Source organism: Ochotona curzoniae, unplaced genomic scaffold (genome assembly GCF_017591425.1).
Source record: "Ochotona curzoniae isolate NIBS_2020 unplaced genomic scaffold, NIBS_Ocur_1.0 contig_1071, whole genome shotgun sequence".
Lineage (NCBI taxonomy): Eukaryota > Metazoa > Chordata > Mammalia > Lagomorpha > Ochotonidae > Ochotona > Ochotona curzoniae.
This window is the reverse complement of record NW_024464939.1, coordinates 20,920,050-20,938,619: the sequence shown is the minus strand read 5'-3', so window position 1 is coordinate 20,938,619 and position 18,570 is coordinate 20,920,050. Positions and strand designations below refer to the sequence as shown.

Genomic DNA, 18,570 nt, shown 5'->3' with positions numbered 1-18,570 from the left:
GTGCTCATATGGGATCTTGGGCACATTTGTGGCAAGGACTTTAGCTGCTTAGGCTACCACACTGGGCCCAAAATGAACTTTTTTGAACAAATCCAGAACTGATTATTTTCTTCTATTTGTGGTTCACAGCTAGGTTCAGTTGTATTTATTTTGGCAAAAGAAAATCAAGAATTACTATGTCCTTTTTAAAGCATCTTGGAGTAAGAGAACATTGCAGCTCAGTAGGTTAAATCATCACCAGCAATGTTCCCTTCCTATATCAGAGTGCTGGTTTGAATCCTGAATACTCTGCATAAACCAGGTCTCTGCTAACGTGCCTGGGAAGGCAGCACATTGCTGGATCAGAAACTTGGGTTTCTGCTTTGTGTTATTGTGGGTAAAGCCTCCACTGATGCTGCTGGCACCCCATATGGACACTGGTTTCAGATCCAGCTGTTCCACTTCCACCCTTACCCCCTGCTAATACACTTAGAAAAGCAACAGAAGATGGTGCAAGTGCTTGAACCCCTAGACCCACACAGGAGACCAGGAAGATGTGTCAGGTCCTTGTCTTTGGCCTGTTACAATACTGGCCATTGAGGACCGAGAGATGAAAGATCTGTGTCTGCCTTTGTCTGTTATCTGTGCCTTTGAAATAAATTAATAAATCTTAAAATATATTGAGATTTCAAGAGTTTTGCGTGGGGGGGGGTAATGGCTGAAACTACAATAAGCGGCTATGCTTTATGAGTAAATATGTTTAAAACTTTCAAGAAAGTTTTTACCAAGAATATTCATGCTAGGTGTCAGCCAATGCAGGTTAACATTCATCTATATCATATTGGAAGAAAAGCTGCTAATTGTAGCTATTGCTCTTAAAAATTAAAATGAAAGTTAATTTTGTTTGTCTTCAACTTTTATATACTTTTGTTTTATAATGATGTGAATTTAAGTATCAGCAAATGTATTGAAATCTCCACTTCAGAGAGAGATTTTCATTTATTCCTTTGTACTCACTGTTTATAGATTTCAAGTCGTTCACAACTTTGATTAGAGGGTAAAATTAAAATGCATGTTAGTTTATGCTCCAACTTCAATCATCCATGCAACATACGGATAACAGTGAACAGAGAATCCAAAAGTGAAAACAATGGAATCTTCTATTTCGCTGACTCAGAAAAACTATGTTTTCTGCATAAACTTCAGTTCCATGTGGCTTGGTTGTCAAGTACCACGTTGTTAAATTTTGTCTGTGTTGCCTTTTCGTGGAAAGTTCAGAAAAATCAAACGTATGCAGAGACCACTGTGAAAATGAAATATGCTGAGCGGTTACACCTGTGAAACAAATTACAGGGGATACACGTTCTCTCCATAGCTCCAAGGGGGAGGTCAGCTGCTGGTCAGCATCATCCTCCGAACTTCCATCTCTAGTTTACTAGTTTGTGACCGCTTCCTGTGCATCAGATATAATTCTGCAGTGTTCCCCTTCCTATATTCCACTATTTCAAACCAGTGGATTGTAATAGAAACAACTTGGTCAAAAATCTGTCACAGAATTTTGAGATCTATTAAAATAAAATTTAATGAGAAAAAATATTATACATCTATCAGGAAGTTTGCTCAGAATTTGAATCTCAGAATCTCAGTAACCTGACTCCAGGGGTGAAACTTTGAACTGTGAAACCGTACCACCTCTGCAGTGCTCTGAAATAACTGGAAATGTTTGTCTCTGGCTATGCAACCCAGTTCTGCTTGTCTGATAACCTCAGTCTGTGTTGGCTGACTTTTTCCTAATATCATGTAATACTTCATCTGTTTTTGAATACAGGTGATTTTGCAGTATACAAAATCATGGCTATTTTTCACATGGGAATACTGAACATGTTTATTTTATCTTCCAAAGATGTATACACTATAGCTTAAGGCATATTGCCTGTTAATAATGAGATTCAAATCATGGGTAGAATTGAAGACACTACGCTGAGTGAGTTTTAATGAGACTGAAGGAAAACAGGAATAGAGCATGTTAAAGCAAAAGCTACACGAGGCATCTGTAGGGATTCCACTTTGGCCCAAAGTAATGGGAAGGGAGACATCTATGATCCTTTTGAGTTTTACATATTTCACATCTATTTTCATATTTGGATTACCTGTTTCATTCCTAATCATCGAACTCAAAGCTTACTTTAATTCACCTGCTGGTATGTGTGAATACTGAGGGTATAGAGGGTTTCCTGGGCTGGACCACTGCATTGTCGATTTGTGTGAGATATAGGGGCTGGGGTGGGACTAACCAAGCTGCATCCACTGGTATGGGCAATTGGCTGGTGTAGGTGGCAGACTGAACCTGACTATACATTGGCTGGTGCACAGATGCGCAGAGGAAGCGCAGAGGAAGCGAGTCTGAAGTCACCCAATTGAGGTCTTGGGGTACTGCCTAACTGGACCACTGGATTAAGACCCTATCCACAGGAGAATCACGAGACGTGTAGTCCAACATTGGGTGCATATATTGGGACTGGGCCTATTCAGCTGCTAATACTCATGTGTGGAGAGTATATTTAGATGTACACGAGGAATGTGACAGCCAGCTCGTCTAGGCCAGCAGGAAGCATGGACTGCCTCATCAGAGGCTGAAAAGCACATAAGGATGGACAATTTCCTGGCCAAACTTTGCTGGATATTTCTGGGTCTGTGGATGCACTGAGGTGGAATTTGTCAACCAGTAGACATTAGAAATATTTTCTCAGGCCTGGAGCAATGAAACTGACAAAATCTCAGGGCTATCAAAGCAACTCAAGTAATATTTTGGAACATTGTCCCCCACACCTGGATCTCTGAAGCGTCATGAAAAAGACTATCCCATCCCAGGGTGTCGATGTTGTTTGACAGCAAGGAGTGGCCCTTTCCCCTTCCTCCACCCTTGTGGACACAGGAAGGAAAAACAAAAACAAAACAAAAACAAAAAAAAAACAGGTGTCCAACCATCTTCCCCATACTTGACCCTCCCAGCCTAATCAGAGGCCAACATGGGCATGCATTCCTCTAAGCTGTGTAGACAATGTTTTAAAAAACTAAAAATAAAAAGACAGTTGTGAGAGGCATTTAAATCAGTGTTCTTTTTGAGCTACACGGCCAAAATGTTATCCATGATAATCAAGATCATTCTACCTATGTGACATATCCAACTAATAATTGATTGCACTCTAAGGACTCAGCTTGTCATCAGGATTTGTTTTTATTTTCCCTTTTCCATTCTTTAAAATTTAGGTATGATTATTTAACTTGACCAAAGGCTGAGCATTAACTTCTTTATTCAGAAGGTCGAAAAATATGAGTGAAGTTAAGAACTATAAAATCAGTCTATTGTTCGAAAGGCTTTTGACAAGCTAGTAGAAGTTGGGTGAATGTGGTAGAAAAGAAAGGAAAGATGATTGCCACAAGCCAGTCAGATATCAGTAATGGATATCCAAGGAGTGATTAGACTGATGCTTAAATTAGATGTTGAAGCAAAGTCATATACTCCTAAATTTCAAATGTAAGTATTAATGCATCACTGACATTCAATGGAAAGAGTTACTGAGAATTAGAGTAATGGGAAGGTGTTTATGGAAGAGCGATGTCTAGGCTGAACTTGGGAGTAGAGATTCGATTTTTACTGGTGGTGACATCATGAAAATTGTTAGTGGATGACAAGAAAGCCTGAGTGCAGACACACAGGCTACAGTGAACAGGCTTACAGGAAAGGAGGTTATCGTGAGCAATACAGATGATAGCCATTGAATCAATAAACTTCTTTTCCCCTTTTCAACTGTATTTAATTTTATTTAATTTTTCCCCGTTGCTTTTGACAACATTGAGCTATGATTTCCGAGAAGTGATATTACTTAAAATGAAGAGGTTACCTAAGAATCAGCTTTGTGTTTCAGAGTTGGCTTCTTTGAAGGCCAAGGGGTTCAAGATGCAATAGGAGACTGAGAGGCATTTCCTATTCCCGAAGCGCTCCCTTTGCCTCTGCGAAGCAAAGCACCTACAAGGTTTAATCGGGACTCATAGTCACACTAAAAAGCCATAATGCACACAAAATATCCAGCTGAACAGGAGAGCAAGAGGAAACACCTGGCAGTCTTGGATGGTAGAAAAATAGTAAAAAAAAAAAAAAAAAAAAAAAAAAAAACAAACCAAATTAGGAAATCAAAGACAAAATGCATTCACTCTTCAAGGTAGACATCCTAGTAGTGTAAGCTGTAGAAGTATTCAGATGGGTTAGGAGTGAAGAAGGTGACAAAATCTTTACTGAAGGGCCTCATATTTGTTAATGTATAGTATGGGATCTCTCGGGATACCTCTTTTTATTATCCATTCATAAAAGGGTAGAGAAGAAGGGATCAGTGAGAGGGACCTGGCTAACACCGTCTTCATGAGCTCCTGTGGGACATTGCAGTCCACCCAGCCCGCCAGCACTGGGCTCCCGGATGTCTGTGAAGGATGCGGAGGATAGCTGGAAATTGAGATCCATGAAGCTGCCACAGTGAGGGACAAAGTGACCCAGATGCAGATACAGATGGTGTAGTGTTATGCCCTATGTCAGATCCAGGAAATTGGGGTTGGACCTTCAAGTAGTGATGTTTGGGATGGGGTTGAGTAAGAGGTAGAAGGCTTGGGCCCTAGGCTCCAAACCATGCTAAGTGCAAGCTGTGGTCAGCCACCAAGATGGGTAAAAGCTGACTTCTCAGAGTCCAGTAGGACCTGAACAGAGAGGAGCTGCCATGTGACCCATAGTTCAGAGGACACGCAGCTCTCCATACGCCGGATACCACAAGAAGATGAAAGCCACAATCTTTTTAAAAATTTTTTTTTATTAGAAAGACAAACTAGATTTACAGAGAGAAGGAGAGAGACAGAAATATCCTCCATCTGCTTGCTCACCACCTCCCGCAACTCTACCACCACCACCTCCAAACGGCTGCAATGGCCGAACTGAGCAGATCCAAAGCCAGGAACCAAGAGCCTCCTCCAGGATCTCATGTGGATGCAGGGATCCAAGGCTTAGGGCCATCCTTTCCTGCTTCCCATAAGCAGGGAGCCAAAGGGAAGTAGAGTAGCTGGGACATGCATCTGCCCCCGTGGGTTCCCCACATTCGCAAGGTGAGTTATCTTCTTAGAATTCTGCCTGTAAAATACATGAAATAGGTTCTGTTGATATTAGTAAATTTTTTAAAAAATGTAAAAACCAATGTTGCCCTTGTGTTTACGCATAGTTGAGAGAGTTCTGGGTCACTCATGGTTGAGAACCATGGCTTTCAACATTGTCATCTAGGAAGGAACAAGATACAACATCTGAAAGCACCTGCCTTGTCATTCTGGCTGCCGTAACCAAGCGTCATAAGCTGGACGATAGATAAACAACAGGAATTTGTTTCTCCTGGTTCTGCTGAAGTCTAGAAATAAGAGCCAGTGACAGCACAGTTGGGTTCTGATAATGGCCCTTTGCAATGCAGACTGCCACCTTCTGCCTTTTTTCTCATGTGACATAAAGAGTGAATGAGCTTATCCTGTTGATACGGATTCCACTCAGAGGACCTGAACATTCCCCGAAGCTCTGCTTCCTAGTGTCATCATAATAGGATGACAGCATACACATTTTTAAAAAGATTTATTTTCTTTTTATTGGAAAGTCAGATATACAGAGTGGAGGAGAGACAGAGAGGAAGATCTTCTGTTGATTCACTTCCTAAGTGACAACAGCAGCCTGGGCAGTGCTGATCCGAAGTCAGGAGCCAGGAGCCTCTTCTGGGTTTCCCATGCGGGTGCAGGGTCCCAAGTCTTTGGTCCATCCTTGACTGCTTTCTCAGGCCACAAACAGGGAGCTGGAGGAGAAGTGGGGCTGATTAGAACCAGTACCCATATGGGATTCTGGGGCATATAATTAACCACTAGGTTATATCACCGGGCCCAATAGCATACAAATTTTCGAGTGACGTATACATTCAGTTCAAGCAAGTGATTATGTATAACAGACACACAACAAATGGCCACTTTTTTTCATAGAGTTAATAAAATAGAAGTTTAATGAAACTCATAAAGCAAGTAAAGTTGTTTTTTTTTTTTTTTGCAGCTAAAGAATTTATTGCTATAGTAATGGTAAGGGGGGAAGTGATGGTGGTGATGAAAAGATGGAGAAAATGGAGGAAAAGGAGGAAAAGCCCTATACTTACAAAACTGTACCACGAAAAATAATTGTAAAAGGCATTTTGAGCACAGTCACCAACCCAACTTACACAGTGGTAAAGAGGTGAGGAGTTGAGACAGATGTTGGGCCACATTTGGGGATGAATTTGGACAGGAAAGGAAAGATACTGCCTGTCCTCTGCATCCATAGAAAGACACAATAGCACAAGCCTCTCCCCAGAATGTTCAAGGGGCTTGAGGGGGGAGTGGTTACATGAGATCACCCTCCTCTCAGATCCCAGGTAAGAAGTGGTGTGGGAAAAGTGTGGCTTCCAAGCTGGAGACCTGGAATTAGCTGCCTTCCTAAGTCCATAGCCAAAACTGTACTTTCCTTCCACTGGTCTGGGAGCTTTGTGGAAGAATGAAGAAAAGAAATGTACTCCCTGACTCCTTCCATAAAATAATCTGTTGCACCCTTCCCTGCTCTCTGGCCCCAGCTTGACCCAGAGGTTGGGATAGTTCATGAAATTCTACAAGCAAGTAAAGTTTTGTTAGCGTATTTATACTTTATTTTGAGAAATCCTTTGAAGGTGTTTGCACATACATGGCAAAAGCTGACTCCAACTCCAAAATCACACTTCAATTCCTGTTTTTTCTACACAATATTTGTGAGCTCTGGGAAAACCCTTTACATTTTCTAAGAAACTTTCTTGTAATACACGTCATCATCAAAATTGAAATAACAATGATCTGTAGTCTGATTTACTTACTCACCAATAGACTGTGTAATTGGTAAACATTCATGTTCCAATGACTTTTATGGGAAATATGAATAGTCTAGCAAATGTAAGATACTTGTTGCCACCAAGGAATTTATTAGTAAAGGGTATGAATGGCGAGCAGTAAATACAAAATGCTGTGGAGACAAGCAGTGTAAATAAGCAATGACAGGAGATGCTCTCTCTTAGAATGGTCGAAGAAATTTCTTCTTAGAATGAAGCATTTGAATAGGTAATTGAGTGAAGGGAGATGGCAAGCACAGAGTATTTGGGAGGAAGCTTTATCAGATAAAGAACAGAGCAGGCACAAACACCTGAGACCATTACCATCCTTGGCTTGCTCAATTTCAGAAAGGGATTAGAGCTTTTGTATAAAGCAATGTATTGTATAGACAATTAGAACATTTTAATTTTTTTTTTCTCTTAACAATAAATACTCATTTTAAGAGGCTCGAAGATCATGCATACAATGTAGGAAATGAAACAAGGTTCTTAAATGATACCATGCAGAAGCAACGATCCAAGAAAATGGAACAACACTGAAAATGGGCTTGTAAAATTTCATTTGCAGTGACAATGTCTTTTGGCTTGAAGTGTGAGGGATGAGACAACATGTGAATTCCAAGACAGCAGCACAAAATGGAAAGGGATTTATAACGTGTCAGACAGGGTGGCAACATCTTGTGGCATGTGGCTTCATCTTAGTGATGGGAAAGGTATGTGATGTGCCTGCTTCTCGCCTGTGGCACACCACAAGACAGAATGAGCACGCAACCGTGGGCTAAAATACATCCACAGCAATTTTAGTATATAGTAAGTCATATTCTTTTTACATTTTCTCTAAATTAGATTATTCTCAAAGAATTCGAAGGAGAGAAGAAGGGCGCATCTAAAATATTTAGTGTGCATATTAGACTAGCATCCTCAAAAAATGGGACCACAGAAAATGGAAGGTGTCATGAGACTCTCCAAATCACTTGAGTCCTTATCAGCTATGTGGAAGACCTGGGTGGGGTGTCTGGCTTCAGTCACATGGGGATAGAACTGACTGATCTATTTGTCTCTCACTCTCCATCACTCTGAATTGTTTCAAATAATTGTTTCATATAATTTTGATTTTTATTAATAAATATTTGTATATGAAGTAAGCTGACATTGGGTAGAATCAGCTTTGCTAAAGGTGAGTTTGTAATGTAGATAGAGAAAACCTCATTTTGAGAATTAAAATTCTAGTCATCAGTACACAAATTTATCACAGTTGGAAGCCAGGAGCCAGGAGCTTCCTTCAGGCCTCCCATGTGGGTGCAGGGTCTTAAGGTTTTGGGATGTCCTTGACTGTTTTCCCAGGCCACACACAGGGAGCTGGATGGGAAGTAGGGCAGCCAGGCCTAGAACCGGTACCCAGATGGGGTCCTGTGCTTACAAGGCAAGGCCCTTAGCCACTAGGTTACCATGCTGGGCCCTCTTCTTTCTTTTTTTATTTGACTTATTGAGATAGCATATGATGCAATTCAAAGCAGAAATACTCATCAAGAACATTTAATATCTATAACCTGGATCAAGAAACAAAAATGATTAAATACAACATAGGGTACAATTGTTAGGCTTTTTTGGGCCAAAGTTCATCCACAATAAAAAATGACAACTCTGTCACAATACAAAAACTGCGTTGCATAAGGTCAGCAGTTAGTTTCTAGCAGCTGGCCTGCAGTGAGGCCAGTGTTGTGACATATCATTCTAGGGCTCGGCCTGTGGTGCCAGCATCTCTGACGGGCAGCAGGTGTGTGTCAGGTGTCCCACTTGCCATGCAGCGCCCTGCTCAAGGCCTGGGAAAACAGGAAGGATGGCTCAAGTCTAACCATTCACAGTCATGTTGGGGACCCAGAAGAGGCTCCTGACTCACGGAGCTCGTGCTTTGGCTCGGCTCTGTTCTGTCCTTGCTGCTATTTGGGAAGTGTGTCCGTGGATGGAAGAACTCTCCTCTTCTGTCTGTTCCTCTTTCTGTAAATCTGCCTTTCAAGTTAAAACAAAGATAAATCTTCTATTATATCAGCTGTAGTGACCGAAATAATTTCTGTAAAAGTCATGCCTTCCCCTACACCACTCTGTTGAATTGCATTTTCCTCCAAAACAGTGACTTAACTATTGCAAAATGCTCCACTTCGGAGCCCTTTGGCCAAAGACACACATCCTTGGAGAATTGACATGTATGTTTTGCGGCAGTTATGTAAAGGATGAGCATTTTGTCAGCTGTTGGGTGATTTTCCACATTGAAAAGAAAATCATTCATTTTAATTCATCACTTCACAGAAGTTAATCAAACATCTTCCTTCTCTTCCTACTCCTTGCTGATCTCCTGTCTGTGGTCTTGCCCTGCTGCCCTCCAAACCTTGTCCCTGATAGCATCCTTGTTAGTGCGTCTTGATTTCTGTGTTGGTCCTGATCTGCTGTTGTTTCTATTAGAGCTGTAGCTAAATTTTCAGTTACACGAGGCTACTCCGCTTAAGCAACCCTATCCTTAAAAGGGTTCACACACCTAAAATTCTGTTCATTTTATAAAACATAATTGTTCACCATCTCCCATCTCTAGCTGCCATACCTTAAAAGAATAGCAAAAATTTTAGGTAAGACAGTCCTATTTTTAAGGACATAAAATATAATGACTGGATTTGCAACGGGTGAATTAAAAAAAATAATAAAATTTCTTTCTAATGTGGAAATCAGGCGTTGAGTAGTGTTTAGATTTGAATTTGCTAGAACTAGTATTTTCTTCCAGACTGGAAGGAGAAAACCACTCCCAGATGTCTTAATGTCTCTGACTAACAGAAGAGCTTCCACAATTTATATAATGATGGGTTCAATTAACACAACTTTTGTGATGTATTTGCAGTATAAGCAAACACAATTTAACCGATAATTTTTTTTAAACACAAGTTTATGGTTATTGTGTATTTGACTATTGATGGTTGCATTCAAACATATTAAACATGAACTTGTAGTTCACAAAATCATTTAACAATAGAAGATATGTTATATTCATAAATTTAAGTTTATATGACCATTATTTCCTAAGGTACTAGATTAATCATTTTCTTTTTTTTAATCTCATGGAATCAGTGAAGTAAGTATATGGTAACATGCTCTCTCTTATGCTATTAAAATGGGAAGCTTAAACACAGTATTTAAATTAGGCAGAACATTTTATTCAAATGCAATTTAATGAATCGCTAAATAAAAATTAATCTGAAAGTAAGGTCCATAATTCCTGGTATCTGTCCCTTTGGTCCTACTGTTTACAAAGTTGATTATTGCTTATAAATTTGATTTTGCATTATTCTGATATGCTAAAATTGTTGAAATTGCATTTAAATCATGATTGCAAAAATAGAGAAATAATAGAAGCATGGCTTCAACATCTTTTCTCCATCTTGTAACCAACATGTGAACCAGCAAAGTGAATTGTTTTATCCTCCTTTCTTGCTTTTTCCAGAAAGCACAGCTGTCTCACGTAGCCAAAAGTTTTTTATGCACATTTTATTTAAACTTGTCTCATTTCTGATATATTTTCTTAACATTTGCTTTATTTTTAATAACTCATTCTGAATATATAACATCTGCTGGAAACATTTGACCAAATTAACTTTATCGATGTAAATCAGCACATCAATTACAATGCAGGGAAAAACTGTCATAATAACTCTTGTGTAACTTCCCCCTGCATCACTGGGAGGGGCCTCGTGTTTGGAAAACTTTTAATTTTTGTTATGAAGTTCCCTGAAACAGATGTGAAAATTCACTCATCTTCCACATTGTCTAGTTCAAGCAGCTGTAAATTATTTCATGGATTATACTTAAATGAAATGAAAGTCCTAGAATTATTTCATCCAACAGCTGTTATGCTCTGAAATCAAATCAAAACACTTCTTTGCTTGATTAATTTTTGGTTATTTGCCATTGCATGAAGACACAACGCACATATCTTTAGAATAGTTCATCTTCCTCAACAGAGGTGCTGTGACACAGAAGATGTGTTACAATTTTACTGATTACTTTGAAAAATAAAGTACTGTATGGAAAAGAAAAACAAGTAAGCTTCTTTTTAAACTTTTGAATAAAATAGTCATATAATACACAAAATGTATTTGTAAAGGAAAGTTACCAGAAGTGTCACTGGCTGACGTTAACGACTGAGATGATGATTTTATCAGTTTTTCTCAGCCAGATGGTGTTCAGCTCCATTTCAAACTCCTCTACTGTCTTCAGGCGTGTCCCGCTGCCTTGCACAGCCATATGGATAACGTGAAGACAGCGCCATGCTGGCACATGTGAAAGTGTCATTATCTCTTCCTGTGTTCCCGAAAACGACTAAATGGAGACACCTTTTTCAGATTCCACATTCCCTAACTCACCGCACGTTACTGAGTCCTCCTTTAAGAGTACCAACAGTACCTGCCTTTCTGTTTGGACTGTTCCCTGCTTCTTCAAACGCCTTATAATCATACTAATGAACGCCTAATGAAGACTTCTCCCCATTCGTGTTCCCCATTTAAATTTCATTTTTCTAATGGCTTTATATATGTACAACGAAGTATTTCCTTCAAAACACAATTCCACAAGTTAATTCCATGTGAAGACCAGTGAATCAAATTAGTAATCATCAAGCTGTCTCATGGTCAATACATTTCAATGTTTCTCATTTCTAAAATACTGAGATTGCAAAGATGAAGCTCCTGTTCTGAGATATTAAAAAGTAAATGTTCTGATGGACCCAACACAATGACTCAGTTGGCAAATCTTCCTCTTGCAAGCAACAGGATCCGGTATGGACGCTGGTTGCTGTCCCAGCTGTACCACTTCCTGTCCAGCTCCTTGCGTGTGGCCTGGGAAAGCAGCTGAGAATGGCCCAGAAGAAGCTCCTGTCTCCTGGCTTTGGATCGGCTCAGTTCTGGCTGTTGCAGCCGCTTGTAAACTGAACCAGCAGACAGATCTTTCTGACTCTTCTTTCTGTATATCTGGCTTTCCAATCAATCAATTAATTTTTATAAATAAAGGTTCTTAAAAATAGGCAACTAATAAATCTCTATGTATGATTGTGGCAGATACACATGTTGCTGCTCAGTCTACATTGTGTGTTTATGTGCGCGTGTTTGTGTGTATGAAGCTAAGGAATGATAAAGCTTTCGAAAAAATAAGGGCAGATGGAATGATAGAAAGAAATGAAAATAAGTATTCAAAATTGAGTCTATTAAAGAATAAATTTACCTCATGACTATTTCCAATTATTGTAATTCTTTTCACAACATAAATTTTTACTTAAAGTTGTAGAACAATTTATTTTAAAGTATAATTTTGTTAAAATAATCATGAAATTATACATTCTGAAATAGTAATAACCAATAGAAATATACAATGAACCATGCAGAGAGTAGCATGTCATTCAAAAATTTCTGTTAGTCACATTAAAAAAGAAAAAAAAAACAGGTGAAAGGTTTTTTTGTTTTTTTTTACCAAGAAACTCTATTGCACAGATTCTTTCCATGATACTATATTTGAATATGTAGTCAAATGAGAAAAATTTTGGTTAGATATGTTTAATTAGCTCCTCAGAGCAAATCATAAAGGTTTAAAACTAGGTCAACTTAGAGTATCTTGAGTCTTCTTTTTTTCTTAAGACACTGAACATACATTAATTTTTAAATAAATATGTGCAAATTTGTGGATTACTATGTGACTTTTTTACATGTATTCATTGTGTAATATCCAACAAGATTAAATATGCATACTCTTTCAAGTATTCAATCTTCTTTGTAATGTACATATCCCTGGATCCTATATCTCTAAGTCTTTAAAATTAGAGAGATGTGTCACATTAGCATTATCTGTGGTCATGTACTGCACGATAGAATCCCAGAACTTCCTCTTCCTCCCTAGTTGTACCTAGTTCCTGTCAAACACTCCCCACCCTACTCTGGACTTACCTCCCTGGCATTTAACAATCAACATTATATTTTAAACTACCATGAGATCATTTATTTATTTTCTTTCTTTTTTATTTATATAAGATAAAAATTTCATACATTTCATATGTGCAATTTTAGGAGCATAATAATACTTCTCACAATATCCTCTCTCTCCCCTCTCTCCCAGCCTCTCTCTCTTCTTCTAATTTTTACAATAGCATACTTTCAGTTTCCTTTATAATGACAAGTTTAACTCTCCATTAAAAGAATAATTCAACAAGTGGTAAAACTACTCTTACTTGAGAGCACAGACATAGGCTATGAACAATAAATCTTGGAATGCCAATTTTTGATGATACACGTTACATTTCATACTCTGCATATTAGTTACTACAAATCAGCGAGAACATGTTTGTCTTTTTTGGTGCTGGTCTCTTCATTATGCTTGATAAGATCACCTATTTTTTTGGTCTCCATGTATGAATGAGGAATGGTGATACTTGTCTTTCTGTGATTAGTTTACTTAACATACTGACCTCCAGTTCCAGCTCTGTTGTTGTAAATGACAAGAGGCTGTCACCCTTTATGGTTGGCTAACATTCCACTAAATGTATTTAGCACATTTTCTTTAGCCATTTGTAACTGGATGCACCTAGACTTGTTTTCATTTATTAACCGGTGAAAAATGCTTCAATACACCTTGAAAATGACATGTCCCTTCTGTTGGGCAGAGCTGAGGTGACTCCTGCACACTGCCAATGTCAAGCAGACACTCCCATCCTGGAATGTTTGCAATGCAAAAGCTCAGCACCCTCCATGATGAGCTGTCAGGAGTATGCACAAACTGAGGAGCTGCTGCTTTCTCCGACCCCCCACACCCAGGGTGTTCAGTGCTGTGTATTCTGGGTGGCTATTTCCCTCACATGTCATTTCACCACATGGAAGTGACCCTGGGCTGCCTCCCACCGAGGAGTGGTCTGTCAGACTCTCCTGATTGATAAAACCCTTTACTTAAAGACTCTCCCTATTTCTTTTACATTGCCTTCATCTTCTACCATCAAGCTGTTGACCTCTTTTACGCTGAGATGTAGCCTGGCCTGTAGCCCATGGCTACCAAGAGTTAGTCTGTTGTGTGTTTCCAGGCATGTAGTGCCGTTTTGTGACCCAAAAAATTAACACCATTCAACAAATGGATTTCATTTCTGTATAATACTTACCCAGGCTGGAATTGTTGCAACACATGGTAGTTTTAACTTTCAGAGGAAGCTCCTTGTTGTTGTCCACAATGGCTGTGTTAATTTGCATTCATATCAATGGTATGTGTGTCTCTTTTCTTTCACATCATTGCCAACACCCTCTCTTGCGTTTTAATAACACCTATCTTACTGAAGTGTGATGATGTCTATGATGCTTCATGATAGATTCTTGACGTGAATTACAGTAAGAATTTTTTTTTCTTTGAGATAAGCTTGTCTACATCTAATAATCGTTTTAAGTGTATTATTTGTGGTTTTTGCACTGAGTTAAGTTCCTTACATAGCCTAAGTATTATTCTCTTGTCAAGTGTACAGCTTAGAGAGACTTTCTTCTTTTCTGTAGGCTGTCGCTTGTTGGCTGTCTCTTTTGCATAAAAAAGTTGTTTAATTTTATGAAATGTTAATCGTTTTTTGTTGTTGTTTACAGTGTGTGAGCAAGATTATGCCAAACAAGTCTAGAGTATATTAAGGAGTCTTTATTAACCAAGCTTGGTGATAACAGGCGCATTAGAAAGTAGCAAATGACATGTCCATATGGCAATCCAGTCTGAATCGAAACCCCAAGACGAATAAATGATCATTACCCTGAAGTTCATCCATTAAACTGAAGACCTACATCCCAGCTTCCACAGCAATTTAAGTTATCCCAAGAGACATTCAGTGAACAACCTGGGCACACTTACAAAGCTGCAAATATTCAACTTTCCCTGGCTTCTCTCTCCACATTCTATTACTGCTGGGCCTCACCTCTCCTGGAACTCTCGAAAGTATACAAATTAGAAATACAAAGCATCTTAGTGTTAACATCATCAATAGCTTCACTGAGTCACCCAAGCAGTGAACAGAGGGGGAGGAATAAAGACATATAGGAGCCATGCTCAGGGGCTGCCTGTCCTCGGAGTCTGTCTGTAGGAAGCCAGAGAGCAAGCAGGTACTGGGGAGGCCAAGAGCAGGAGTGCCAGAGTGATGGAAGCACACAGCAAGGAGAGTGAACCACAGGCCTTTATGGGGGCTTGTGCGGGCAGTCCCCTCTCAGGTTCCTGGTGATAATAGGTAAGTGTCACAGGTAGACAGAAGGAACCACATAGGTGGCAGGGCCTGAGATGGGGGTGGAGGTTGGAGGGAGTTAAAAATAGCTTCCGCACTGGTGACCCTGAACTGGCTGCCTACCTCACTATTATTTTAGTTTTATTTCTTGAGCTTTGGTTCCTAATCTTCCAATGCTCTGAACATTTTCTCTATGTCACCTTAGTTTCAAAGTTTCAGGTCTCCTGTTAATGTTTTTAATACATCCTGTGCTGATTACTGTTCTTGATGAGAGATAGGTGTCTGGTTTCGTTATCAGCATGTATATATCCAGTTTCCCAGACTTATTAAAAGACTGTTCTTTTCCACTGCATGTTAGTACCTTTAAGAAGGATCCGTTGGTCATAGATGTGTGAGTTTACTTCTAATGCCTCTATTCTGTTTCATTGGTCTCTGGATTTGTTTTTATGCTAAAAACACAGTGTTTTAATTACTATTGTAATACTCTTTAAAATCAAATAATGTAATATCTCCCGCTTTACTCTTTTTCCTTAAGATCACCTTGCTTTTCACTGTCTTTTGTGGTTTCATACAAATTTAAGTACTGTTTCTTGATTGGTGTAAAAAAAATTGGATTTTTTTGTTTATTTTTCATAAACTCTCTCTTTAAAAAAAAAGATTTATTTATTTTTATTGGAAAGTCAGATATATAGAAAAGAGGAGAGACAGAGAGAAAGATCTTCCATCTGTTGATTCACTGTCCAAGCGGCCAAATGTTCGAAACTGAGCTGATCTAAAGCCAGGAGCCTTTTCTAGGAGTCCCATGTGGGTACAGGGTCCCAAGGCTTTTGGCTGCCCTCCACTGCTGTCTTAAGCCACAAGCAGGGACCTGGATGGGAAGTAGAGCAGCCAGGATACAGACCGGTGTCATATGGGATCCCAGTGTGTGTGTGTAAGGCAAGGACTTTAATCACTAGATTACCGTACCAGGCCCTATCACTATAATCTTAATAATCCTGTAGGGGGTTGTTTCTTGTTGTTTTTGTTTGTTCGTTTGTTTTTAGTAATAAAGAGTATTCTTGATTGCCACCAAGAAATTCATGGATGGGCAGAATCTTTCCTTCAGGTACTGATTTCATATGTATTTGAAACCAAAGATGCACACCTGGCAAACCTACAGCACGAGTGTCAATATATTGAAGAATATCTTGAAGAATATTTTACATCTAAAATAGTGAGGGAAGCAGGGAGGAGCAAAGAAAGGAAAAAAAAATCCTTCCCATCAAGATTCACTGAAATGAATACACACACACACAGATAAAAAGAGAAAATTTGAATTATTAATGTGCATGGAGGCATCTTAAGAAGATTACCAATTACATTCAGAAATACACACACCTTTTTTCAAAGTAGAGGGTATATAAGAATTTTAAAGTGGCACAAAATGATTCTCAGTGAGGTTTAAAGAGACCCCCCCCCAACAGACAAACCAAACTTCCCTGGGTTTGGGTGTTATATTTGATTTCCCCAGTTTCTTCTCCATGTTAATTCTTCCTGGTAAATGAGATCTCATAGCAACAGTATTCCTTCTGGAAAGTAGTTGATAACCTCCAGTTTCACATTTGGAAAAATGATCCATCAACAAATCACACTGTGTTGGGATTTTCAATGGGATTTCATAAAAATTGTTCAGCAATGTAGAGAACTTCTGTAACTGAGGAAAGAATTTTCTGAAACTCCATTTTTCTAATTGGAGCAAGAAAAAGAGTGAGGGAGTATGGGACTGAAAGGGAAGCTGTAATAAATGTACTCAACGTGCCAGGTCGAAGTAGCAATCATCCTGATCTGAATGCACTGGGGTGAAGGGAGGGGGAGTGGGTGTCTAGGGTGGTGCTTCAATGAATATTAACTGAATATTCAAATGAACTAGAACTTGGGATGGAGCATGAGCACTCCTAGTTTCCGTACCTCATTTTGGAAATCTTGGAAGTGTCTTGGTGCCACATGCATGGTGAAAGTAGATTTCAGTGATGAGTGTTGGGTGGCAATGCATGTGGAAAACTTCCGAGTGTCATCAGACATTTGAATAGATTATCTCCTTACCTACATCCAAAGCATAATGGAATAAGTAAGATTGAAAAATAAAAGATATGCTGTCAGAAATATTCTGATGAGACGTTATGGTTGGGAAACATGGAGGCAGTCCACTTAGAAGCAAAGGGTCTACATTAATACTGTTGGGACATACATATCTTCCTTAAGTCTACTCTGAATTGTAACCAAAGGCAAGATTAGGGAAGCTGGCAGTCGCTGAGCTGATGGTGTCTTAAGTATTTTAGATTAACTGCTGAGCAGTACGGTTTGGCTTCTCATGCAGAAGCTATGCATTCACATTCTATTGTTACAGATGTTCTTTCCATTGCCTGCGTATAGTCATTCTCTCATCATCTCATCTTCTGCAAATTTCATAAAATTTGTCTCCATTTTCTTGTACAAATGATTTTCAAAAATATTTGTACCTGGGGACATATTCATCCACATGTGGCACTAGTTTTAGTCTCAGCTGCTCCATTTCCAGTCCAGCTTCCTGCTACTGAACCGGGAAAACAGTGATCAATGATTCAAGTCCTTGGGCCCCTGTCAAGAAAAAGGTCCTGTCTCCCAGCTTTGGGTCAGCTCCACTCTGGCTGTTTTGGCTCTTTAGGGAGTGAATTAGTGGGTGGAAGATCTATCTCTCTGCCTCTGCCCGTCTCTTGTAACTGTGACTTTTAAGTTAAAACAAATAATTGATAGATAGATAGATAGATAATTTGGGGCATGGGTTTAGGTGATTGCAAAAGGAAAATATAAAGTAGTATTTCACTTAATAAGCTACTGGCAGATTCCTGAAAATGCAAACTCTTCTTCTTACTTTCAGTGCAATTATTTTTTCCCTTTAATTGTGTTGTTACAGAGGATCTTGATGATTTAAGAATGGAGGGAGTAACAACCCTGGTGCCTTCTGGAAGCAAATTTAATCCCGGTCGTCCTCTTCATCCTGCTGAACCTCAGGCCAAGGTCACACTGAACATCTGTTCAAGGTGTGCCAGGTAAAAAGAACACATCATGATATCACAATACAGTATGCATAAATATCGTATTTATTTTTTAAAATCTAAGATGTCGATGCAGATAATGTTGATGCAAAGGATGTAGACTTCTGTTTTAAGAACATCTTTTCCATCTAGTTATCTTTTAACAGTCATGCAGCTTCTCCTTTTTCCCAATGACACTTAGGCCAATAATGAATCAAAGAGTTTAGATTGTCTTCGTTTCACAGCTTGAGACTATTTTAAGTCTTTCTGAGTCTGAATGTCATTTGCCTTCTGCCCTTCTGTTTCATTTCAAAAGAAGATTCAA

The 18,570-nt window shown here is 39.1% G+C and overlaps 1 protein-coding gene across 1 annotated transcript in view; it reads left to right on the top strand.

Annotated features, from left to right (window-relative positions):
* CUNH8orf34 (chromosome unknown C8orf34 homolog) overlaps positions 1-18,271 on the top strand; it is a 211,051-nt gene extending 192,780 nt beyond the window's left edge. Inside the window, exon 8 of the mRNA XM_040994610.1 lies at positions 18,125-18,271. Coding sequence (XP_040850544.1) covers positions 18,125-18,264 — 140 coding nt within the window. The 3' untranslated portion in view covers positions 18,265-18,271. The remainder of the gene's footprint in view (positions 1-18,124) is intronic.
* The last annotated feature ends 299 nt before the right edge of the window (positions 18,272-18,570 follow it).